This window comes from Echiichthys vipera, assembly GCF_963691815.1.
Source record: "Echiichthys vipera genome assembly, chromosome: 22".
Classification (NCBI taxonomy): domain Eukaryota; kingdom Metazoa; phylum Chordata; class Actinopteri; order Perciformes; family Trachinidae; genus Echiichthys; species Echiichthys vipera.
Window position 1 is genome coordinate 20,376,350 of NC_139847.1, and position 27,099 is coordinate 20,403,448.

The window sequence follows — 27,099 nt, forward strand, 5'->3', positions numbered from 1 at the left end:
GACAGTGTGACATTGAATAGACAAGTGAAAAAGGTTAAATGTGGATATAAGAAGCTTGAGGCTCGAGGGGGGCTTGTTTATAATATCACTGGCGGATACAAAAACTTGCTCTAATTAGCCTGCCAACAGAACTCCGATCAGAATCTAACTGTCACCAATCGTTTAACCAAGAGTTGTATTAAAAGGCCAACCTTACTTTGCCGTTGATGTTACAGTCGCCCTGGCGTCTTACAGTACCGATGCAGGTTCCGTGGGTCCGCGTCCCGGTGTTTGGCGGACCTCTGCTCGGTTTGTAGACTGGGTCAGCTGTGTGGTTGGACTGGCGGCTCTCGTCGAGTCCCGTTGTGGCTTGGATTTGGTGCTTCAGGTGGCTTGGATTTTAAGTGGTTTGTGGGTTGACAAAAGCTGGAGTCGCGAGTTCGATGCAATTTGCCGGCCGGACAAAAAGGCAAAGACAGCACGAGGGGTTTAACTATACTTATAAAAGATTTAAAAAAACGTGTCGTAGAAAACTTAAAAAGTCAAGCGATAAAAATAGATTAACAAACGAAAATACTTTAGTAAGAAACAAAATATAAAGTAACGTCTCTTGCTAACTTTGGGTTAACAAAGGAACGAACAGTTGGAGGGGTGGTCAGAGGTGCTCAACGCAGAGAGAGAGGTCAAGAGAGGTCAAGAGAGGTGAAGAGTAGAAGATATGCAGAAGAGTAGAGAGAGGGCCGTGGTGACAGCAGTCTCTTCCTTTTCTACTCAGCAAATGGGGGGGGGGGGGGTGTCTCAGGGTTTAACCCATCCCTTTGGCTCTGAGCGAATCAACTGCTTTTTACGCCGGAATTCTAATTCTGAGATTAAACTATCTTTGGTTGATTTTCCATTATTAAGCTTTCTGATATCCAATTAAACCAAAATCTTTAGGCAGACAGTTTTAACAGATACAGATACTACACATCATCACACTCTCCTGGATATAGTGACGGGCCTATTATTAAAACACAAATTATTTCAGGAATTGGACAGAGACTTTGCACTTCTGAAACCACATAAACATAATCACAACAAGATACAAATAATGCATATACTGTTACACACTTGCAAAAATGTCTTTGAACAGCCAGTTGCAATGAAACATCGAACTTTAACTGTTTTTCCAAACATCTACACAAAGTTCTGTTGCTTAGATTTTATTAATGAAAGTCCATCTGCCTCACAGAAGCTCGAAGTGTGGTCAGATTTGACGTTGATTTAGGTTAAAAGGGTAATTTTCTCGAGTTCTGGGTTATTTTATTACCCTAGGAGGTTTGGGGTTGTAAAACACCTTATCTTCTTAGACACCAGTATAAAAATGTCTTCATCTACGACTCCCTTACTGGGAGTCTGAGCAGACCAACCAGACTCAAAGAATTCCTTAAACATCACTTCCCCTGGAGGTCCTACAACAGGTTACATATTTCTAACTTCAACAGTATCAGTACTAATCCAAAACATTACTCTCTTACCTCCAAAAACAGCATTTTTGCTGCAAAATATGCTTTTTCACACAGCTATGAAATTTCGAATGCAATGTCAAAAAGGAAGTGGTCACATATGAAGTTGATCACATAACTCTCAGCTCATCTCTTCTAGGTAAAAGTGGTGCTTTTACAACCATCCCTGCTCTCCCCATCTGAAACATGGTTACAACAGTCAACTTCCGCTAATGTATTTATGGTGCCTGCATATCAATGTTATATATATATATATATATATATATATATATATATATATATATATATATATATATATATATATATATATATATATATATATATATATATATAATAGACTTTGGAATAGGGGATGGCTGCAAACCATGTGACACCAACTGGCCCAAAAAGACCTTTTCCTATCCACCGATATGAAGAAAGAGGTGTAAAACGCTGAATTTTCACGAGTCCTCTTCCTTGCTACTGCTGGACTCTCCAAACAGCTTCCTGTGTTGAGAGACTTGACTTGCTGAGCTGACAGTCCTGGGTGTTAACCTGACGCTGATGAGGGCCGAGCTGTGGCTGAGGCCGAGCAGGACGGAAATCTGGCATCCAGGAAGCAGCTTCATACAGCGGACACGTGCATCCAGGGAGAGCAAAGACAGGACGGTGAAGGCCTCCAGGTCCCACAGAGTCAGCTGTCCTGCATTATCATAGCAAGGTAAAAAGTCACTGTTACACATGGATCATGTGATCAAGTAGTATTGAATAGTGTGAATAGTTACTGATTTTTTGAGTAAACCAATTTTTTGGGGGGTGACATGTTCATTCCTAAGATTTTAGTTCTGAAGGATTTGGTAACACCTGTGTGTTACTGCTGGTAAGAGCAAATGTTTTTTAAAGACCCCCTACGATGAAAATAAAGTTTTTAACCTTGTTAAAGCATTCTTACCTTTCTGGCATTTTTACACTTTTCTTTTGTAATCTTAAAATGCTCCTAATAAGCGTATGGCACACTAAAATGTTGAAACTCATTGATATTCAATTCTCATATATTTCTGATAAAAGTGGATTCGGGGGGGATCAACCTACTCCAAATTCGATAGTAGGAGGTTCCACTTTGACAGCCAGTCCAGTGCTCTTTGCCTAGTTGGAGGTCCAAAATATCGGACTTCCCATTCCACTCAAACGCAGCATTTCTCTCAGCGCACATCAGAGGTCAAGCAGGGGGAAGAGGGTGGTACTTTGGAGGGAATCACTGTGAGACATGCAAGAACAGAAAGAATTGCTTTAACATGTCTATATGATGTTAATCTGCTACAAGACATATCATCGCTGAGCATTTCTGACCTCAAACTGCAGTTTACTAATAACAGTGTCTAAATCCTGGATTCAGACAGCCAGGGTTTCATACATCACAGACCTATGGACCAGTCCCATCCACTTGTGACTTTAGTGTTCCATAGAGTGCTGCAATGAGTCGTAAAACCCTGTAATGAGTAGGCATCGTTGCACTTCCAGTTCTCTCACTGGGTTTTTGGGTAGATGAATCAAAGTGTAATTCAAGCGCAAAATCACCCCATAGTCATTTTCAGCACGTACATACATCCAATAAGCCATCGAGACAGTTTTTTTTGTTTAACAACTATTAATGGAGAAATCCAGGAGAGTCGCTAAGAGCCAGACGTGGCTAACACTGATTAGCTAGGGGCAGTACGGTGAAGGCATTCAAACGTCTTTTTTAACCACTAATACTGCTCAAAATAACAGCAAACCTCTGCAGCAGCGTGGAAGAGTCCCTACACAGAAAACAAATCACCAATGGGCTCCTTTCTCTGGGATTGACTTTGGTAATCCACTGTAATGGACTTTACTATGAGAGGAGCTGGTGCAGGGGCCAGTAGGTAAGTCTTTAAAACACTCTTTTAATAAACTCTGGCTTCACTAACTACGTTGTTGGTGCTGTGTTTTATGTGTAGTTAACAAACAGTTAACAAGATGGAAATCCTTGGATTGTATCTTTAACACAGATTTGAGACCTTTTACCGTTTTGTTTTATGAGATTTTAAAAAGGCTAAACTTGATTTATGAGATTCAAAGTCGGAAAAATAGTGTTTTGTTTTACCACCTTTAAAGTTTTATAGTAGCCTATTTATAAGGTGAGAAGCGCCACAATGTAGTCTCTCATCAACTGCTACATTAAACCTTGTAGCATCCTTCATTCTTTCTAACCTTCAGAACACAGTATTTTTCAGAGTTTGCTGCAGACATAGAAACCTGCACAGCATGCAGCAGTTGATTCAGAAGTGATGTAGTTTAACAGGTGGTGTAAAACATAACACTGGAGGTGTGAAACAAAACTTTGAATCTCATAAATCTGTGACTTTTTTCTTGAAATGTTACGGGGGGTAACATACTATGCAACGCAGATGTTTTGGCTTCTCTTTCAGGGAGCTGTCAAGCCGTCCATCTTTATATACAGATTGTTTCCAATAGATAGCAAACAGCTTGGTCAGTAGTTGCAGAGTAAACAGAGACATTTCCAAAAATTCCAACACAATTGTAATGTTGGTTAAAAAAAGAGAAAAGCGGAATACTTTTTTTCTACATGTTTTTATTTTGTATTAAAGAGTCTGCTCTTTAATTAACATTGTAGGTGAATAAACCCTTTAATGTGATCAATTTCTAAAACACTATCATCAGTATCATAGTACATAAAGAGGCTGTTGTCAGACTGATGATCTAAATCAGCCTCCTTTAATCCACCTGAGACTGCACTGGTTTCACTTGCTTGTAAGTGTGAAGACATGCTGTAATATTGCACCTTAATGTGAAAGAGCCCTGAGGAAACAGCTTGTTTTTAGCACCGAAGCGCAAAGACAAACACACACCTCAGGCCTAATAAATCCTATCATTGCTTCATAGGAGCTCTTAATAAGTCCTAATTGTGTGTCCCACCTGACAGCAGGATGGCTCTGGTTCCTCCCTCCTTCATGTAAAGCTTACTGGAGACTTTGATCGTCAGGTTCTCATAGCCACAGATGCTCCTGCAGTTTCTCCTCGAGGGCTCCCACACCTTCAGTCTGTCGGAGCAAACGGGAACACTCATTTTTAGATGTGAAAGCATTTTCACATTCACACATTTAAAACTGAATTCACTTGTCACACCTTTGGTGTTCTCCAAAGTTTGGTCTTTGGTTGATTTAATGCAGACTTTGCCCGTAGAAAGTAAGTATTCCTATGTAAAAGTGGTATCCCAAAAAGTCTATACATGCCCAAATGTAGCCTTTCTTTGAAAGTGGGACACGCAAAGAGGTGTCCATGTAGGCAAGCTCACACTGTCACTCAGACATACCACACACTGAGACACACACAGACACACAAACACAGTTAAACGGACGGATTAAGGACTTTTTAAATTCAATTTGCACATGTACTGTCTCTGAGCACTGATCTGCTTTTTCATTTTTAATGCGGTTTTATTTTGTTGATTTATGTGTGTCATGTTTAGTTGTTTTGGTTTTAAATGTGAAACTTGTGTGTTAATACTGCTGTCTTTGCCAGGACTCCCTTGGAAAAAATCTCAATGGGAATATTTCTGTTTAAATAAAGGGGAATGAAATCTATGATAGGGTACGTCCACACGATCGAAAACAACTGGGGAGACGCAGTGGAAAATACAAACACTGCCGAGTTTCTCTGGAGACTTCCCAAATCCTCCTCCATCCTAGAGACAAATGTGTCACTGTTTCTGGTGTAAGTGGAGACTTTTGTGCTGTTTTGGACTCTGATGCACCGATCACTCTGCAGTTAGTGTCCTCAACGAGCAGAGGGTGCTGCTGTGAGGCCCTTACCCGTCCCAAAGCACTCACAGGCGCCACTTTCTCACTACATTTAGAGACTTTTCACACCTTCTTAGAACTGCATTTAGAAACAGAGACTAGAGAGCAGTTAAGCTCCTTATTCAGAGCATCAGGGAAAAGGGAGAAATCTGTGCTGGGCCTCATTCAGTCCCATGCATGTGGCTCAGAGTCCAGCTCAGTAAACAGTCTCTGGGTCTGTCTCTCTCCTCTCACGCAGCAGCACTGTTGTTGTTATGCGATGACTGCATCGTTTAACAAAGTATGAGGTTTCACCGTCCAGACGACGCCATAGGGGGGCGTTTTTAAATCTTCCCACTCTGGGACCCGGTTACAAAAGATCCTGTTTTCAAGCTCTGATAACACCGGCTGTTGTGGATGGTCGGACAAAACCAGACTAAAGTTGTGCCGTCTCTGTGTGGATGGGCCCTAAGAAAATGTTAAACACACATTGACCTAACATGGTCAGACATATAGACAGAAAAACACAGGAATATACATATTAACACTACATTGTTGATGCTGTTGTGAATCAGGGACATTTAGGTTTGGTGTAAACTAATAGAAATTTTCTCTGACGGCTGAACAAAGTCTGTCTCAAAGCTACCAGGCCAGCAAAGGCCAACAAGCTAGGCTGACAAACAAGAAAGACTATTTCGCTGGGGAGTTATTTCGCTGCCTTAGTTGTCAGATTTCCACTGCAGGGAATCCAATTTCAGGACTATACAAGGTCAAAAGCTGGGTGTCATCTGTGCAATAACGGTATGAGTGTTGAAGTCATGAATAACATGGCCATGTCACTCAAGAAAGCTTAACACATATACCTGTTGCTTCCTGTGACCGCAAAGGCAACCCTGTCTGCATTGTCTATGATAGCTACGCAGCAAACTCCAGCCTCGATCTTCAGGGTTTACCTCACCTAAAGCAGGTCAATAAGAAATCAAATCATCCACAAGGCAATCACAAATCACCTATTTTTCATCAGATAACTGACAAATGCAATAATGAATTGCTTACAAGAGTTAAATAAAGTTAAAACAGACAATTAAAGAGCGTAGTTGAAGTTCAAGCGAACTGTAAGAAACAGGGACAGCCCACCGTTCCTCTGTGCAGGTCCCACAGGGTGATGTAGGGGGTCCTCCGCTCGTGGTTGTAGTTGGTCAGCACCAGGTGACTGCCAGTGTGGTTAACAGCTGCAGTGTTGATACTCAGCAGTGCTGTTTTATCCTCCAGGGTGTGGAGATGTTCCTTGAAAGCCATGCTGAAGACATTGAGGTGGTGAGCAAAATAGGAGCACACCACCACCTACAGAACAAAGGTGTGGGGGAGAGAATAATAAAACAATATTGTTCACGAGTGAATGCTCGGCCTATAATGACTCTGGTTTTTGCCCGTCTCCGCTCACTCAGCTGCTGGGACAAATAACGCCCCCTTCACTGAGGCTCTGAAGCAGCTGCAGGATTGGCAAACTCCATTTCACCCAGTGCCAGCCTACAGTAGCTGCACCCAACAACAGACAACTCTGGCAACTCGCTAATGGCTGGTACAATGGAAACATTGTACCAGCCATTAGTGACCCATCAAAAAATAAATTGCTTTTAATAAGAATTCTACATATTCAACCTTTACTAATAGGTCTGGATGCTGTTGAGACTGAATCAGAGTACACACGGATGAAGTGTAGACCAAAAACTAAACTGAACTGACATCAAAGAGAGTGTGACCTGGAATGGATATGAAGTGGCGCCCATGCTGCTGTTTGTGCTTCTGTCTGTAGATTCAAGATTCAAGATTCAAGATTCAAGAAGCTTTATTTATCCCGAGGGAAATTATTGTGCAACAGTTTCGATACAAATGCGGAAAAGGATCAGAGTAACAATAAGCATAAACATAAATCAAATCAAAATAAAGCTAACGTCAGCTGTAAAGATGTAAAGTTTGAAATCATGGGTGAGCACCACATCAGTGCTGCTCTAGAGGCCGTGCTCCACTCTGACTGGTCGGCAGGCAAAATGCCGTCTGGACAAGTTCCGTACATACACCGTCCCAGCTCTGATGGAGCGACACACAGCATACATGCCAGCAGAGGGAGCCAGACTCCATCAAAGGAGAAGGAAACCACATACACATACAGGTACATACACTACATAATAGACTGTATGGTACCTCAGAGAGTCTGTTTGGATGACAAGTGAATCTTTTCTTATCATTAAAAACAGAATCAAACAACAACCATAACATAAGTGAATGGCACTGACTAATATCTTCTGGATCAGAAGCATCACAAGATGAAAAGACAAAGTGACTGCTGTCAGTGCTACATCTCAGTACCTACCTCAGTGTTTTCCCCATAGGTACAACCTCCTGTGTGCCTTCACTCCTGGGCTTATAGATGTTATAGGTAAGAGCCTGGTCACTGATCCTGGCGGTCAGATCCCACAGGCGAAGGTACTTCTCTCCTCTGCAGATCCCCAGGCAGTAGCACAGATCAAAACCCAGGCCTGAAGGGAAAGGAAGATGTCTAGCTTAGTGGTTTTCAAAGTGGGGGGCCGCCAGAGGGCGCTAGGGGGGGCTAAGAAAATTGGAGGGAAGATAAGAAAAAAAAGGAAGGACAAAAAAAAATACAATCTAATTATTTTTCATCATTCTTTATCATTATTATAAGATATAATCAGATTTAAAAAAATCATAATCATAACACATCATTTATAATTTTAGAACATATCAAAATGTTATTTGCCATGCCCTTCTTTCTGTTTGCCTGTCAGTCAAAACATCGTTCATGACGTCATGTAAAGATCTGGTGGTTTGCGCCATTTATCTAGCTGCTTTGCTCCTGAAGCTAGCAAGCTAGCTCAAAATTGACAGGTTTTTGACAAGAAAGAGACCAAAAGAACAGACCTGTGGAGGACGCTGCAACCCCCCCAAGAAGTACCAGCCAAATAAATTCAGAAGGTATGGGGCAGCGTACGTTAAGTATGGAAAACATGTTGTTAATATTATTCTTATGCTAGACAAATGTAATAATTATTGAAAAGTGAATTAAAGTAACAAAAACGTTCTTGAAGTTAATGTGTGATATATTTTGTAGCATTGTTGGTGGGTTTGCAAATGGGGTCCCCGGCCAGAAGCTAATGCCCAGCCTTGGCTTGGGAAGGTTTGGGAACCCCTGCTCTAGCTAACATAGCTGCACTGACCACATATTGAGTGTAGTCAGGTGTGGTCCATTACATTGTGCCTCTATTCTCAGTACAGAAAATGGTGTAACAGCGTGTAGCAACTGTTACACTGCAGCTACAAAATCTGTCATTATTTCACAAGTCTTTGATGTCAGACAGAAGTAAACAAAGCACCTTCTTAGCTTGAGTCATTCATCCATTTTGTTGTCTGAGATAACAACTGTCACTACCATATTTTACCAGCTATAGCTCGGTAATACACATAACATTTATGTTACATACATTTGATGACTACATACATTTATCATTTAACAGTATGCTGCAGAAAAGATGATAAAGCTACATGGTGCCAGGAACGTTAGTTAGTTGTAGTGTAGGCTACCATAACTCCATTCAGATATTTTTTTTTTTACAAGCAACACAAAGGCTAGATGTATACTTTATTGCATTTGCAAGCATTATTTTTCACCTTTACATTACAAAGGTTAGAACTAACTAATGATATGACAAACTCATCTTTAGTAAAATTCTCCAAGTTTAATAAAGAGCAGGATAGAGTTGCTAAACTCCCATGCACAATGTAGGTCTAGCTAATCAGTTAATGATAGGCCCAGGTTAACTCTTAGAGTTACTTAAATAGATAGTAAGCTAGTTAGCCAGGACTGCTAAGGTTAAGTGTTTAATCCATTACACTTTAAAGATTAAGTTTAAAATTTTAAAAGATTTAACTTCAAAACATTTGATTGTTCTAAGTAAGGCTCTTTCTAAAAGTTACCCGTATTACCCACAAAACAAAATAGTTAGGTAATGTTAACTCTTGGACTTGGAAAAGTTACTAAAATAGGTAGTAAGCTAGTTAGCCAGTTTTAGCAGCAGACAAGAAAATGCTTTATCCATTCTTTAGACTTTCACTTCTTTTTTGGTTTTGGAAAGGTATTAAAGAAGACACAAGTCAACACAATACAACAATATTTAGTATTGCCATTACTAGTGCCCACTGTGGGCCATATTGGTATATTGGAAAATCCATCTTGACGGACCTGCTGTGCCTAGTCACTGTTGCTAAGCTATAATTGGACTGCTATAACTGCTGTTTGAGGGAAGGTCTGGTTCATTGGTAAATAAATTGTTTGGCCATCTTCTCTGGAAAAGCCTAAACCCCCTCTGGGTGTGAGCATCCCCACACTTTGAGCACCCCTGTGAAAACAAACCTTTCGTCAGTACAGCGGGAAGATGAGCAATGTGTTTGTGGTCCTCAGTCTCCAGGTTCCAGGTGACCAGCTCAGTGATGCCCGTACAAGGGGTGGGGCAAAAGGCCAAGATGTGTGTCCCTGCCCAGAATGTTTCACTACAGTGAGGTTTCACTGATACCTCAAGGGAGCTACCACATCAAATCCTGCAGGATTTCAATTTTGATTCACTTTATTATGACTTAATTATCCTTACTTTACTTGTATCATGTCAGAGATTTTTCTTCAGCATTTAACTGCTCCAACAAAATGTATTGCTGATAAATGAATCTAAATAAATCTAAATGTGTACATGTCTGTACTTTGTACAAGACACAATGCACACACACACTCTCACAGATAGCTGCTGGATGTTATAACAAATACAGGAACTGTACCTGTGTTCGCCACGCAGTGTGTCTCTGGTGTAACCTGCAGAAGAGCACCAGGTGTTGTCCCGCCTATTCACCCATAACCACCGATTTGCTTCTTCTGCTGCACCTGAGAGGGCTTTGATAGTTTGGCGCATGGTTTGGCCTCAAACTCCCAAGTCCTTAAGCAGCCTGATGGTTGACTTGCCTACAAAGCCTCTGCAGCCGACATCCACTGAGCAAACCTTGGCTCTCCATCCATATTGCCTAGCATCCTCTGCCAACTCGGTGTACTTAAGGCTCTTGCGTTCGAATGCCTCCTCGACAGCAGCCTCCCAGGAAACGTAAGCTCTATGATGTACACGGTGTGGAGTGAGGAGGATCAGAGCACAAGGTCTGGTCTGAGGTTTGTTGTATTAATCTCAGGAGGAAAGCAGAGCCTTTGGTTCAGATCTGTGGCCAACGTCCAGTCACGAGCCCCTCGGAGCTGGCCAGTGTCCAATGTTGTATGTGTCACACTGCGGTGAGAGGTGTCCTGTCTTGAGTTTTTGTCTTGTGAGATTATTGTTTTATTTTGAAAAGTAATCTTCCTGTCGTTTCAGGTCACTTGCCCTTCCTTCTGTGTCACTGATCTGCTATGTTCCCTGATTACCTGATTGTGTCCACCTGTGCCATCCTCTCTAATGTTAATATAGTCCTCGTCTTCCCTTGTCTTGCCAGAGTATAGCGTCTCGTCGTGAATCTCCAACCATTGCCACAGCCTTGTATTTTTTTTCTGAGGTCTGACTTTGCCTGCTGAGTAGGTCTATTTCCTTCCGGTCACCAGGGTAGGAGCTGTTTGGGCATTGCATGGGTCACAGGATGCTGCTAGTGTTGGTGTATTTTCCAACCTGAATTTAGAGCACTTGAACTCCTCTGTCAGGCTGGAAACATGAAGCTCATTTAGCTGTCAATCAAAAGCGTGTATTTAGTCACATTTAGTCACACATTTCAAGTACAGGCAAGTCCAGGCAAGTACATATTGCACCATTTTTTTTGGGTGACAGTTTAGGGGACTCTGAGCTTCCCTTGCAGCTCCACTGGAGCTGGGGTCTATCTGGATGTTCTGCAAACGCTCAGGGTATAAAGAACTACTGCAACCTCCTCCTTGTGTATTTTCTGGAAAAATAATTCAGTTTCAAATCAGTTTTTCAAATAAAAACAGTTTTCTTTCTTTGCATGCTACTTATCCAAATGAAACCTAAAATCTAACAAGTTGTTTCTACACAGTGGTTAGCATTGTTATCGTGCAAAATAATGTTGTTGTTGTTGCAGGTGACCTTGCTGAGATAAGGCAGAAAAATGATAGTTCCTCCTCATTTAAACCACTCAAGTCTAACCTGCAGACTTTGTCCCATGCAGACTATAAGCATCCTATCATCCTAGTGGGACTAGAACTACACAACAACCAGTGAAGCTAGTAACACATTAAAAGCAACAGACATTGTATACTGTATACAGTATACATTAGAATAAACCAAGACTGGTTTAAAGGTCACCATGAAATCTAACAGCATAAATACAGTATGAACTTTACCCAAGTAGCTGTATTTTGTATGTATTTAATATGTATCCAACAAGCTACATTCATCTTCCAATCATTTCTACTGTTAAGAATGACCAGTGTCTTAAAGCAAAGTTATGTTATATTGATGGATTTTTTATTTTTTTGCACACAAGGCTGCTAACAGAAAGCTCTCCATGTCAATATAACAACCACCTGCCACGTTTCATGAAAAGCAAAAGTCATAAGTGTCAAAGTGCAGGTTTGAGTGTTTAATAAAATTCTGCTAGTTATCAAATTAACATCATAAAAGCGCTGTGACACAGGCCTGTGATGTATGTTTATGGAATAAAATACTGATTTAAATGACTTACAATGTAAAAATATATAATACTTCAGGTCAGGCCTATTTGACTCATATACATCTCTTGACTCTCTCCACTTTTTAATCTGACCTCGTCCTCCTAAATACAAGTGAAATCGCATTATTAGCATAGGAATTCTTCAGTGTCATGTTGTTCCCAATCTTCATTGCCATACAGACCTAACAACACTGAAATATAATGACTGAAAGGCTAATCAAACTATATGATGAAGCTTTACATTTTTATATTGATGGGTATATATCTGCTGCCAAGACGCTGAGCTCAGAGGAGCTGATATTTGAGAAGAACACTGTTGGGTTGCCCATCCATCTGTCCCATTCTTGTGAACCTGATATCTCAGGAACACCCAGGGAAAATGTCTTGGCACAAAAGTTCACTTGGACTCAAGGACGAACTGATATGTTTTTGGAATTCAAATGTCGTTTTCATCTCACAAACCCATTTTGGGAAGATATTTTAAATTTAGGAAAGGGTCTGTGACAATTTAATTAAGGAATCCTAACTTTGGAAATCCCTAAACAAGGATAGTTTTAGCTCAATTCCTATCGTAAGATAAGATAGAATTTTTTCTAAATGCAGTTAGGAAACATGTTTCAATACCAAAATGTCTCAATGTCATCCAAAACTGATCTGAAATATGATTTCAGATCAAGGAAGTGTAACAAGGCAGTATATACTGTATATGATGTGTTACCTGCCAGCAGGGTGTATTGGAGGCCTCCTGGGGACAGCAAGAAGGTGGAGGAGGGCAGCAACAAAGTTAGTTTACGAAAGTAAACATGTCGGATATTTGCATCTTCTCCTCTGAGAAAAGCCTTCAGTGCTGTTTTTCACTCGTCTTTTAGGAATACTCTCTAATTCTGATCAAATTTGCTAGATAGTATAGATAGTATAGATGTATTATTTACTCTGTCATAACTTATGTTTGTGTGCTTGGTGATGCTAGAAAAAAACTTGATGTTGCTTGGAAATAGGACGTTTTGTCCAGGCCAAAGAGTGAGATGACCGGCCAGGAAAGATTAGACAAGAATAGGAGGACACTGGTTGGAAAACAGGATGTTTAGTTCCTGGAACGTCCTTGCGATTATAGGAACTCATCACTTGCCAGAAGAGGAAAAACCTTACTTAGACAGATAGAAGTTGGCCGATATTCAAACAGGTGGTGGATAGCTGGTCAGTGGTAAGCACATACCAAAAAAGGAACAATATCTGTTACAAAATGCTGACGTCAAGACTAAAGTCATGGTGGTTTTTGCATGATTATAAGAGCTCATGTAAGAGACATAGGATGGCTTTTTTTCTGACTGTGCTTCCCGGGAAGACAATAAAAAGTCTAGCGACTCTGTTAATCTTTGATGAGTCTCAATGTCATCGATTTTCTTTGAACAGTAACTAAATCTCCGCTTCAACAATAGCTGCACTCATCTCATCCCTGAAAGCCTCCGCGTTGTTTACACTGAACAGTCGCTTCTTGTTTCGTCACACTTAAACCCGCCTCAAAACCAACGCTGATTCGACGTTTGCTTGGCTCCAAAATTTCTCCACCGCACATTACCAGACTGATCTACGTGTAAAATACAATGGAGGCTATGAAGTCACTACACCACCAAACACCATGTCTTTAATGAAGACACGTGGATGAAAGACAGAAATATAATTTTTAATGCATTTGCCAATCTGACAATGCATTACTTACTTACTGTCTCATTTCATGTCAGATGAGACAGTAAGTTAGGTCAATCAATGTCCAGTTCTGTGCAGATGACTCATCTCATCTCATCTCATCTTCAACGGCTTATCCGAGGTCGGGTCGCGGGGGCAGCAGCTTTAGCAGGAGACACCAAACTTCCCTTTCCCGGGCCACATTAACCAGCTCTATCTGGGGGATCCTGAGGCGTTCCCAGGCCGGTGTGGAGATCTAATCTCTTCACCTTGTCCTGGGTCTTCCCCGACACCTCCTCCCAGCTGGACGTGCCTGGAGCACCTCCCCCTTGAATGCCCAAACTCAGGTCAACAGCCTCAGTCGCCTGCAACATCAAGAGATTGTCGGCTGAGTCCAGGCAGAAAAGGCAGGCCTAGGGTGGGGAGAAGCACCAAGGTTATGGTGCAAGGCCAACCACAAAGAAAGGAAGGAGATGGTGGTGGCGAAGGTGACAAGGTTGGAGGAAGAGCGCTATAAGATCAAGGCTGTGTCACAGGGCGGACACAGAAGCTGGACAACCTGGTAAAGGAATCATCAACCGAAACATCAGTTGGACAGACCTTTTGAAGATCCTGCAGGCAAGGCTCAGCTTCCGTATTCATGCAACATATAACACGCTTCCCTGTCCTCAGAACCTTCACCAGTGGTTTGGGAACAAGGAATGCTGCACACCCCTAATGCAAACCTCTAGCACATCCTGTCAGGCTGTAAGATCACGCTCTGCCAGAGACGCTCCATGACCAGGTCCTGAGGAAGCTAGCAGAGGTGTTGGATGGCCGTCGACAGGGCAGCAAAGGGGTACCACCTGCAGACAACCACAGCTTCATCGGCTTCGTCACGGAAGGGTGGGGGGAGAGGAGACACCAGGCCAAAAGAAACACCTAGGCTGTTCTCCCCTAACCAGGAGTGAAACATAAGAGTTGACCTCGACAGGCAGCTTCGCTTCCCGGTCGAGATCACTGCTACATCACTCCGCCCGGACGTATTGGCGTGGCCCTCTAAGGCAAAATCCCTGCTCCTTACCGAGCTCACGGTACCAGAGGAGGAGGAGGGGCTCGAGCCCGTCTATGAATGAAAAAAGGCCAAGTACTCAGAGTTGGCTGCTGAGTGTGAAGCTTTTGGCTCTGGTTAAGGAGGGAAGACAAGTGCTGGGGAACAAACAACTAACCCCAACAACAGCCGCAGGGGGGAACACCTATCAGCTGCAGGGGGTGGCAGGGAGACGTCCCTGTCACTTCTCCGCCACCAGGAGACGTTCCAGGATTAAAGGAGCGAAACGTTGGTGATCGGTGGTTCCTGGCTGATGACCCTGCAGCTTACCCGTGGGCACCGGAGGTGGTGCGACCAGCAGCAATGCCTAGCAGGTGATTCTATCTCCCTGTTATCTCTACTAACCCTGAAGTGGAATTAGTCTGTTTTGACAGGGCATTTCTTTTTAAATTAAACCCAAGTTCATACGTAATATGTCTCATATTTTAATTTCTTGTAGGCGTTTATTTTGAAACTGGACATCAGAATGTCTTGAAACTTCCTTTGTGACACTATGGGGTTGTGATATATAACCCTGATTTTGAAGAAGTGTCTGGAAACCGAGCAAAATTCCAATAAAGTCTATTGGCATCAGGTAACATTTGACATTTAGTTGGGCTTTTATTTTGAAAGTACATATCATAAAGTCCGTATATGTCCTTCAACAGTATTTTCTGTTATTGACTGTCTTTCGGTATGTACCCGAGGAATGCTTTGATTTTGAAACCAGTTCTAAGATGCTATCACCGTATTGGCTATATACAGTATATATATTGAGCCAAACATAAAATCGCTTGCCTGTGATTTGCAAGAGCATGTTGCACTTCGATTAGTTTTGGTTTTAGAAAAGACAAAATCAGCTTCTCACAAAATATTAAAACCTGTCTGTTTCGATCCATAACATTTACAGAGGGTCGCCATTTTGCGGGCGTTACGTTACAACACACTACACAGTTCTAGCTTTAGGAGATCAATCATTTTGATTTGATGAGCTAATCAGTGCTATACAACCACTTACTGTCACATATCACAGAAAGTGGGACAGAATCAGGGAGTGACCACCAGGCAGACGAAGATGACAGGGAGGAAGAGGGTCCCAGGCCTACTGCAGCTCCCCCTGGACCACATGGTAGGTTTATATTCTCTTTCCATATAAATTGCAGTACAGTAGCATTACATATCACGTCACTAAGGTCACCCATTTACATTTGGGGATTCCTGCGTATCATCCTCCCATGCCACGCTGCCAAGACCTCTTGCCACTGCTTTGCCACCCCATGTGGAATTTTCTAGATCCGCCACTGACAGTTGCTAACAGAACACTAACACTGATTAGCTCGGGGCAGTACATTGATGGCATTAAAATGTCTTTTTTTTTTTTAGGGGTGGCTGGTGGCACAGTGGTAAAGAGGCTGAAGTTCCTCGAGGAAGGGGCTGCGGGTTTCGACTCTGTTCATTGTGCATGGGGACAAGTGGGTGGATGTGGAGGTAAGTCCCTGTCAGTCCCTGTTCAACAGTCATGATAGACAGCCATGTACAAGATCTCCTTCCAAAACCATCTAATCCATGTTGAGATATGTGAGTCTGCAGATAACCTGACAGAGAGCAGTTGGGCCGTTGTTTATAGGTGGTTACAGCCCGTCTATCCTCCTGCAAGACAGGGCATATAAAACATCACATTTAAGAGACTGAAAGTCACATCTTTATCAAATACAGCAATTATACAAGTTACAACCTAAAGATAAACATCAAAAATAACATCCAAACAGAAGTGGGACTATCTATATAATAAGAATAACAGAGGTCCCGTATAACAATTAGGCATTTGACCAGTATAGGGTCTGCCTAACACTTTACACTCATCTGATGATGTATTTGGTCTCATTCAACACTGGTTTGGTACGGGTTGTTTTTTTCAAATACATTTGAGCTGCAGTGTTGGATGGTACTGCAGTTAATGAATAGAAAGCATCAATACAACTGAGATGTAAAGAGTTTTCAAACTAACAAAAATGATTATCCATGATTGCCAACTAAGGCTCTATAGTTTGAGGTTGAAACACTTACTTCCTTTTTCTCTGTGGGAAATAGCCCGTGTCTGGGATGCGTCCACATTCCGCCACCTCGGTGTAAGACATCCGTCCGTCTCAGGAGCCTCTATACATGGTAACCCTAGATTTGCGAAAACTCTCGCGAGACTCACATCCGACCACCTACACTAGCCTTTGCCATTTGATTTCGGTGCCTAACCTTAACCATCTCGCGAGAACGTCGCAAATCCGGGGTTAGGCTACTATGTAGCTCTAGACACGACCGTCAAGAGTAGGAAATAACGAAAGGCTGTCTTCCGGTTGCAAATAATAATAATAATAATAATAAATACAGTACAATAAAACGTTTAAAGGGGGCATCATCTTCCAGAATGAGAAATACCTCCAATGAGACAGTGTAATACAGAAACTGTGCCCCGTTCAGATACATACCTTTCATGATATAACCTTTCATTCATATGTAATATGCAGTCATTATTCCAGATGTCACTTATAGTCATGGGTGCAGATCCGGCGGGACCGAATTTCTGAGAAACCTGAATTGCTGTAGTCAACATCAGGTGTTCTCTGGACTGCAGATTCCCTCAGTCCCACCCCCATAACACTATTTTCACCAGCGTATAAAAAATAATTTGATTGTATCTATCCACTTCCCTTTTCAGTTGTGTTGTTTCTTAATAATGTCCATCTGTCTCTATTGTTGTTATCAAATTGTAATAGTGTGTGGAGTAGTATGAAATATCCCACTGTCAGTCACGTGCACTCACTTTAACCTTCATGAGAAAACAAATGATAAACCAAACAGCCTCAGGTTGTTTTCATGTCCTGTGTATGTCCACTGCTGCTTGTCTATATACTGTAGACCTTACCTGGAGGTGTTCCACTGGCCCTGTGCAGGTGTTTTTCAGTCGAGACGTTTGGTTCTGATCTCCTGATGTGCAAGACTCTGTAGAAAGTGGCTCCTGTTAGGATATGAAGTGTTGTAGGTCAGAGGTTATTAAAGTAGAGGTGGGCCTTCCCAGGGGGCTCCAAACCGTTTCAGGGGAGGCTCAGTAAATGGAAGTGAAAACAAATCTCACATTAGTTATCAAAGGAAGATCACACCGAAGAGTCCAGATGGGTGTGATTTGCTTAAAGGTACTTAAGCGATACAGACGTCAGAAACTAATACACGCAGGAGGACAGAGCTTTTTATGTGTTTGATGTAGGCTGAAGTTGTCAAACAGCAACATTAGGCTGTCCCAGCTCAACTGTTGAGTGTCTTTGGTATTAAATAGCAGTCATGATGTGATCCCATAGGCATCCAGTAATTCATCTTAAGTGTAAAGGGCTTACTTTTTTCCAAGCTTTGTCTAAGGGGAGGACCACAGTCTCAGACTTTGAAAATCCTTGTTCTGGGTCATATCATGGGTGTCTCTGTTATCTGTAAAATGTCCACTCCTTTTCAGGCCATGCAACTCTCAAATGTTACAGGACCTCAGCGTTCTCAATGGCAGCAACAGTAATGCTTAGATTTGGTTTTATTTAAAGGCCATTTTGGAGTTGTAGCCTGAGAACAGTCACTGCTGCTGTGATAAAAATAATTGTGCTGCAGAGTTAAGTGCTAAAGTTTGAAGGCAAAGAAACCTACAGGATGTTTACAGACGAAACACACGTGGTTCACATGAGTCAAGCACTCTTATACTCTTAAACCTCACACAATTCAAACCGATGGTAAACTTCCTTATTAGACAAGCAGTAGACCATTTGTTTTTATTTTTATACATAGGGAAAAATATGTCAAAATAGGAAAAAGATGGCATTTTATGTGTTATTAAAAATTCTCTGCACTGGGCTTATCTCAGAGTGAAAACATGGCAGTGACAGCAAGTATCTCAAGCCCACTCCCCCCTGATGGATGACTGAGCAGAATACTTCAGTGCTCATTGTGTATGATGAACAAAACCTAATGAGGGCCAGGTGATCTCTTCACCTGGCTGCATTCCACAAACACATAAAACACAGCAGGGGCTTCAAATATTCCCCAGCCTGAAGTCCTAGTTTGGCTGGAAGTGTGTGTTTGTGTGTCCTGAAGTCCTCCATTACACTGCCTGCTTTGGTTCTCAGGGTGAGGGAAGCAGCCGTGTTGAGTGTTACAGGTTGAAGATGGAAGATGTGAAGGCATCTTGACAGGAGCAGCAGCATCAACAGGCTGTGGCGAGTTCAGACTTCACTGCACCTCCCTGTACACAGCAGCACCAGACCGCTGCCCTCAGGCCTAATCGTCATCTTTCCCTCCCGTTTTACTCAACTGCAACAGGACAACAGAAGAAAAACAATAAGACGCTGCATTGTGTGAAGGATTTCAAACAAGTTCTTTCATTTAGATGCTTTTCACTTACATGCTGCATCATCAGGTAGAGGTGTGAAGCGAGGGAGAGAAAGAGAACGAGACAGAGACAAATGAATATGTGCAGGTCTATGATAAAAAAACGGATTCTGTGCACCACCTTGTGGAGAGAAGATAAAATGCACCTACTTTGATAACGTCAACCCAGTTCCAACCTCTTGGCAATTCCCCTTTGTTATCTGAAAGCAGATTATTAGAATACGCACTGTTACCTAGAGAAAACACAATCACTACTGACTTCATATTCTAGTGGAACTTCAACATGTGATACAGCTATAGAATATGTCTGAATGTTCAGGAAATGGGGATAAAACAGCATTCAATTTAAAGGAATGATAGTCAAGGCAGCATGGTGGTTAACACTGTCACCCAGCAAGAGGGTTTCGTTTCAAATCCGAATACTGTGTTCGAATCCGAATTCTGTGTGGAGTTTGCATGTTCTCCTCGTGTCTGCGTGGGTTCTCTCTGGGTTCTCCCGCTTCCTCCCACAGTCCAAAGACGTGCAGGTGTTAGGTTCATTTATTGCCCGTAGGTGTGAATGTGGGTGTGAATGGTTGTCTGTCTCTGTTTGTCTCTATGTGTCCTGTGATAGACTGGCGTCCTGTCCAGGATGGACTCCGCCTCACACCCAATGTCAGCTGGGATCCGCTCCAGCCCCCACAACCCAACAACCTTTTGAAGATGATGGAATTTTAGTTAAAACAATGAGCAGAGCTCCCACACACTGTCTGCTTAATGCTGAAATATTGAGAGAGGACTTTGGAGGTGGCATTCATCATGTTTACGTGGGTGGTTTACACAGTTTTCTGAAGTCAGCAGTGTTTTCTGGCCCTGGCGTGTACGAGCCCACAGTCCAAAATAATGTAAGAGAAAGTTAAAATACTCCTGCATGAGGCCCATTCAGTCCACTCAAGGCTCCCCGCAGATTTTTTTTTGTAGACCAAGAAAAGTAAATACTTTCAGTGTTTCTCAACAAAACCCACTGTGTGTTAACCTGACTCCTCCCGATATATTGATTCTCATTGTCTCTGCAGATCCATCTGGGAACTCTGGTTTGGAGATCTTTTGGGAAGGGGTGAAAATACTGGTTGCTGATTGGATAAACCATCTGTCTATCACAAACATACGCTTCTCTTTGCGTCACTGTTTGGTTCGGTCTTTTGGCAAACTTCTCCAAGGATGATCTTGCGAGGCTAATCGTGTGTATCCTAGAGCTCTAACCAATAGGTTGAGTGCATACTACATCTGCAAAGCTGATTTTATGGAAGTATTTTAAATACAGCCTTGTTAACATCCATTCTTCTTTGGTGCATATCTTGGTGTAATACCCCACCTGTTCCTCAGTGGAATAATGAGACAACTCTGTAGGGGCTTAAACAATTAATCAAATAATTCACTTGATTACAAAAATGCATCGAGGCCTATCTCGTGTGTCCTGCGGCCTGTCCAGTGCAGGGATCATTGTTTCACACGGACCGTTTTTGCAGATGCATACCACTACAGCCCGGAAAAGGCAGATAATAAGTTTGGGATCATTTCACATCACATTTGTTACCGTCATTTCACTGAGCGACGCTGTTTCAGTTTAAGGAGGATGGTTGCCGTAGTTACAGACAACCAGGAAGAGAATGGGTAACGTTAGCTGTCCTGGTGAAAGCCTCCATGTTTAGTTTTTCATTACAATGTTAAACAGAACGTCACCTCCCTGATCAGTCTTTAGAGTTTTGTTTGAGTAAATGTGTCAGTGGAGTTTAAAACTGCTTGAGTAAACACACGTGTGTCACAGAGGATTTTATGCTCCACTTTCAACTGTTTGAATAGTAACTTATTCATGGTCAATTGCGAGTGTATTGTCGCGCGCACACACACACACACACACACACACACACACACACACACACACACACACACACACACACACACACACACACACACACACACACACACACACACACACACACACACACACACACACACACACACACACACACACACACACACACACACACACACACACACACACACACACACACACACACACACACACACTTTTTTTTTATCAACGTTAAACATTGGAATAATCGGTAGAATACTCGATTACACAAAAGATTTGAAAGCTGCAGTCTAACACCTCTGGAAGCTGCTGCCTAAATGTTTCTACACTACATCTGCTAAAGCTAGTGCTAATTAGTAATAATTAGCGTCAGGGTTAGCATGTATTTTGCCAACCCAAGTGTCAGAACAGAGTCAATTACCAGTGCCATCAGGTAATATTTCACATTCACGCACTAATTTCCGCTGGCATATGGCTCAGAATGCTTGCAGTGTTGAGTCCAGCTGTTGTAAAGGAGAGCGGTGCTGAAGCACTAGCAGGCTGAGGCAAAGAGACACAGCAGAGTTCAGTAAGGAAGGACCACTGAAGTGAGCTAACTCATTCTCTTTCTACGGTCAATGCACGGAGCTAGTGCTTTTGAACTAGTCAAATGACCACAGCAAACAGTTCAGTGTCTGTTCTACACTCTCTCTGAAAATGTCTTGAACAGTTTTGTCGTTCTATCAAGCTAACCAAGCTAGCTTGTAGGCTTTTAAAGTTGATTTTAAAATTGTGTTCACCTGAAAATGTAATTTGATTGCAACTGGCTAACAAAGCTAATGTAAGGTAACCAGTGTTGGCCTTCCAAGTATTAGCGAATGTCCTCTGCATCATCAGGAGTAACAGTAAGACTATTACTAATCAGAGCCAGCAGTGGCTCCCAGGTTTGGTGGAATGTTGTCAGAGAACCCCTCTGTGAAAACTTTAACTTCTCCAACCGGAGACATTGTAAAATTTCACAGATCCAACTGTTATGAGTCGGTGGAGAAACATGTTTCCATTTAAGGAGAATGTTACGTCTGGTGAGCAGGGTGGTGAAGGCCACAACACGATGTGTAGTAATGGTCAGATTTTTAGATGGTGGAAGCCCAAAAAGAGCAGTCAGAGGAGTTGGTTCCAAATTTGTGTTAAGAGTCTGTTTGAGGGTTTGAAATATATCAGACCAAAATTGGACGTCTAGAACATGTGTATGTGGTCGGCTGGGGACTGCTTACAGCGGTTACAAGCGTCACTGTGACTAGGGTATATCTTAGCCAGTTTAGCGTTGGTGAAATGGGCTAAAAAAGAAACTGATGATTTTCAACTGGTTCTGTGTCAATGCAGGGTCCGGCCCCAGTGACCAGAGCTCATCCACCAACAATAGTCCAGCAGATGACTTGCATTTCACTCTTTAGCATTTAGCTTAGCGCAGTGCCATATAAACAACAGATATGGACAGCCTGAAGCTGCTTGGCACTCCTCCTCAGCTCCACCCTCTTGTCCAAATATGGTCACGCCTGTTCTAAAAATAACAAGATAGCGACAGGAAAAATTCCAATCTTGTCGTCCATCTCTATTATAAAGTCTATAGGACAATCTGACGACTGTTTTACTGTTGACAGGCTGACTGATGTACCTGTTCTGTTGATGATCCTCCTCTTTTGAGCTTTAGTCAGCTGCTCCTTCTTCTCCTTTTTCTTGGCTGCTGAGGTGGTATTCAGCCCCTCACTGCTGGATATCTGCAACAACAGGAAATAATATCGTATTTTATTAAAATATCTTGACACTGGCGATTTGTTAATCAATCATTCAGTTACGAGGTTCTCCTAGCCTAATCTAGGGAAGGCCAAAATAGCACTAATCCAGGGAAGGAGCTGTCACACAAAGGTTGACTGACAAGAGCCATCCGGGGTTGTGCAGATATCAAGGCTGAGTACCAAAAATGGAGACACAGAAAGTTTAAAAATGTCAGAGTGATGAAATATACTGACAACAGCAGTGACTACAGGCTTGTGGTTCTCCATGAGGGCCTCCTGGTTCTCCTTGGCCCATTCAAACAGAGTATACATCATTGCGGTGCCCAGGTTAGCCTCCACCTGCTCCTCCAGCTTTGTAAGGATCAGCTGCTTCGTCTCTGCAGAGCTGTTAATCAACATAAAAGGAAAGAAACAACAGGACCATCAACAACACACATTTAATGTTTCAATTCAACAGCTTTTAGACCGATAAGTAACTCATGGATTTAGTATTCTTTCATGTCGAGACATAAAATGTGCACAAATCTAAGTCCTAATCCACACGAACACGGGCATTTTTCGAAACCAAACTTTCATGGCCCCCAGTTAAAAAAACAACACAATTCCCATCCACACCGCCAGTGTGATAAAAAATATCTCCGTCCACATGAAACCGCAAAATCCGCCTCAGCTGGTCACGTCTAGAGCGCTCCACAAGTCTCCATGGCTACAACTACAACCGTTTGCCGTCGCACAGTGTGACGCTAAACAATGTCGACAAGAAATTGCGTTTTCCCTTGGTTTTCTTGTCCACACATGACTGCTGAAACTGGACTTTTCCAAAGAGTTCACCCTGGACCCGGGTTACAATAAACTCCAGTTTCAGGAGCAACAACTGCAGTTATGTGTGGATGGAAGGCCAAACTGTGCAGAGAAACACACGCTTTCAAACATACCTGTGTTTGTGTGGATGGCCCCTAAATAAACAGTTAACTTAATAGATAGAATGCAAAATACCTAAATAATTAAAACTTTTCTGATGTGTGGTTAAAAAAATTTTTTTTGGGGGGGGGGGGGGGGGTACATTGGGGCTACTGATGACCTCAGTATTTGTTCATATGCGCTTAGAGCACAGATGGGCTGCAGCTTTGTTCACAAATAAATGAACAAATTGAAAGAAAAAAAGATACTTTCTGCACAAAACACAAAATTCTACACATAGTGCCTTTAAGACAAATTGGCTACATCCAGATACAGCATAACACTGCTTAAAAACTACATCTTTTGTACAGTCATCGTGATAATGCTAATAATGATCACTGCTGCAACTTACATTCTGTTATTGAAAAAGGCATCAAGAGACATTTGTGGGGCTGTCTCAGGGTACATCTCAGGCCAGGTGATGTCCAGGATGAACGCTTTGGTGTCCTCAAGGTCTCCTATCTGGTGTATTACATTAAAATAGACGGTAAGACGATGTACTGTTACAGCACTGATCCCAGTTTGTGAAAGGTACAGGGTCAGTAACAAGAGAGTACAGGGTCGGTAACAAGAGAGTACAGAAGATGGTAATATGAGAGTACAGGGTCGGTAACAACAGAGTACAGGGGACGGTAACAACAGAGTACAGGGGACGGTAACAAGAGAGTACAGGGGACAGTAGCAAGACAGTACAGGGGACAGTAACAAGACAGTACAGGAGACAGTAACAAGAGAGTGCAAGGGACAGTAACAAGAGAGTACAGGGTCGGTAACAAGAGAGTACAGGGGACAGTAACAAGAGAGTGCAAGGGACAGTAACAAGAGAGTACAGGGGACAGTAACAAGAGAGTACAGGGGACAGTAACAAGACAGTGCAGGGGATAGTAACAAGACAGTACAGGGGACAGTAACAAGACAGTACAGGGGACAGTAACAAGACAGTACAGGGGACAGTAACAAGACAGTACAAGTGACAGTAACAAGACAGTGCAGGGGACTGTACAGGGGGCAGTTTAGGGGATAGTTTAGGGGACCGTACAGGTGACAGTGCAGGGGACCGTAAAGGGGACAGTTTGGGGGACAGTGCAGGGGACAGTACAGGTGACAGTGCAGTGGACCGTACAGGGGACAGTACAGGGAACAGTTTAGGGGACCGTACAGGGGACAGTGCAGGGGACAGTGCAGGGGACCGTACAGGGGACAGTGCAGGGGACCGTACAGGGGGCAGTGCAGGGGACCGTAAAGGGGACAGTTTGGGGGACAGTGCAGGGGACAGTACAGGTGACAGTGCAGTGGACCGTACAGGGGACAGTACAGGGAACAGTTTAGGGGACCGTACAGGGGACAGTGCAGGGGACAGTGCAGGGGACCGTACAGGGGACAGTGCAGGGGACAGTGCAGGGGACCGTACAGGGGACAGTGCAGGGGACCGTACAGGGGACAGTGCAGGGGACCGTACAGGGGACAGTACTCACCCTAAACTGAAAGGAAACAGAACTGATTTCCTTGAAACACTCATCCCCCTCGTAGATGGAGCGAAGAGCCTCCAGCTCCATCTGTGTGTGAAGAAGAGGAGTGACAGAGGTGAGTGTGATGTAAGCAGATACCTACAGCAGCAGCAGCAGCAGCCTGTCCTGAGAGCATCATTCGGACATACCGTGTATATGATAATTTAAAATGAAACGGGTTTGCAGGATGGAACCACGACTCAGGACCCTTCAGATATGAACAGACTACCATTAAAGTCAACAGTTTACCTGCTAAAGCCACTTGCCGGCGTCACCACCGTTAATGTAGCTTCTGTAAAGCACCGTTATTTAACCGGTACCATGCCGTTAGACAGAACACAAACACACCGGGTAGATTCACGGACGTTTTAGATAGAGAAAAGGTTGTGACTCATGGTTTCTGTGTGAGGCAGTTAAACCCACAGTTAAACACACTTTTGAAGGAGTGTTACGTGACATACTCCCTGTTAAACGCTCCCGGGGCTCAGCAACAGCTAGAAAGCCGTTTGACACTGTGGCCTGAGCCCTGACAGACCGACTCAAAGCTGACACGGTGACTCGTTTCGCGGTGTAATGAGCAGATACGTTGTCAACTAACCATAAGCTCGAGTAACACGCTAGCATATCTAGCAGTCCGCTGCTAACAACAGCTATCCTACTGCTGCAGCATCACTCATTCATACCTCCTGATCCTCGTTAGCTGTCATGGTGTTCCTTCTGTCTCCGTGCAGTATACTCCCCGTGTAGAGTTGATTAAAATCCCAGAGTTAACAACCCATTTCTCTCATTAAAACGTCACTATGATAATAAACTCACAACTTCCAGAAGCTGATACACACAGTGCTACCACATTACACGCATGCGCAGTGAGGCACTCCGCGTGAACTCTGAACCACGTCATTGGGATGGAGTTTTTACTTTTTTTTTTACCAAAATAAAAGCTTCGAACTTTTGGACTTCACGGACATAAATTAAACATTTAAACTGAAATGGGTGAAAGAGTGTTTGATGGCCCCTAATTCAAGTTGGTATTTTTTATTTACAACATATTTAAAGAAGTATTTTTGATTTTCTGTTAAGATGTAATTATAATGTATCCAAACTTTCCCTCGGTCTATCAAAATTCTATCAACCAGCTAGCATGGGAATTATGTTACACTCATCATTTTTCTCCACATAAAACAATCATTTGCTATAATGAGTATTTTACTAAAGGAAATAAGTCCCTCTATCTTTTTAACAGCGGAGGTCATACAATGTCATACGAGATTATTCTACAAAAAAAGGATTTCCCATCAAACCCAAGGAATATAGATTTATAGTAAGTTCTACCCCCAATGGTTAAAAAGGGCTAATGAAAGGCTGCAGTTATCTACACGAGGTTAACCCTCAACAGACACTTTACTTAGATGGAATCTAATTTATTACTTACAAATGTACCAATAAACTTATTAGAAGCTGCTTTTATAGCAAAAGGAAAATAAACCCTTATGGTAAGAGAATGTTACGTCTGGTGAGCAGGGTGGTGAAGGCCACAACACGATGTGTAGTAATGGTCAGATTTTTAGATGGTGGAAGCCCAAAAAGAGCAGTCAGAGGAGTTGGTTCCAAATTTGTGTTAAGAGTCTGTTTGAGGGTTTGAAATATATCAGAAGCTTCGGCACGTCCAGAGCATGTGTGTGTGGTCGGCTGGGGACTGCTTACAGCGGTTACGAGCATCACTGTGACTAGGGTATATCTTAGCCAGTTTAGCGTTGGTGAAATGGGCTAAAAAAGGAAACTGATGATTTTCAACTGGCTCTGTGTCAATGCAGCGTCAG

At 42.7% G+C, this 27,099-nt stretch overlaps 1 protein-coding gene across 1 annotated transcript; it reads right to left on the reverse strand.

Annotated features, from left to right (window-relative positions):
• Nucleotides 1-16,393: 16,393 nt before the first annotated feature.
• rwdd (RWD domain containing 4) lies at nt 16,394-26,117 on the reverse strand (the record flags this gene model as incomplete). The annotated part of the gene is made up of 7 exons (XM_083937293.1): nt 25,963-26,117; nt 25,247-25,327; nt 24,124-24,233; nt 23,046-23,196; nt 22,691-22,793; nt 19,300-19,381; nt 16,394-16,412 (listed from the first exon to the last, which is right to left on the reverse strand). Exons 1-7 carry the CDS (start codon nt 25,984-25,986, stop codon nt 16,394-16,396), a joined length of 570 nt encoding a protein of 189 aa, XP_083793419.1. The 5' UTR covers nt 25,987-26,117.
• Nucleotides 26,118-27,099: the final 982 nt, after the last annotated feature.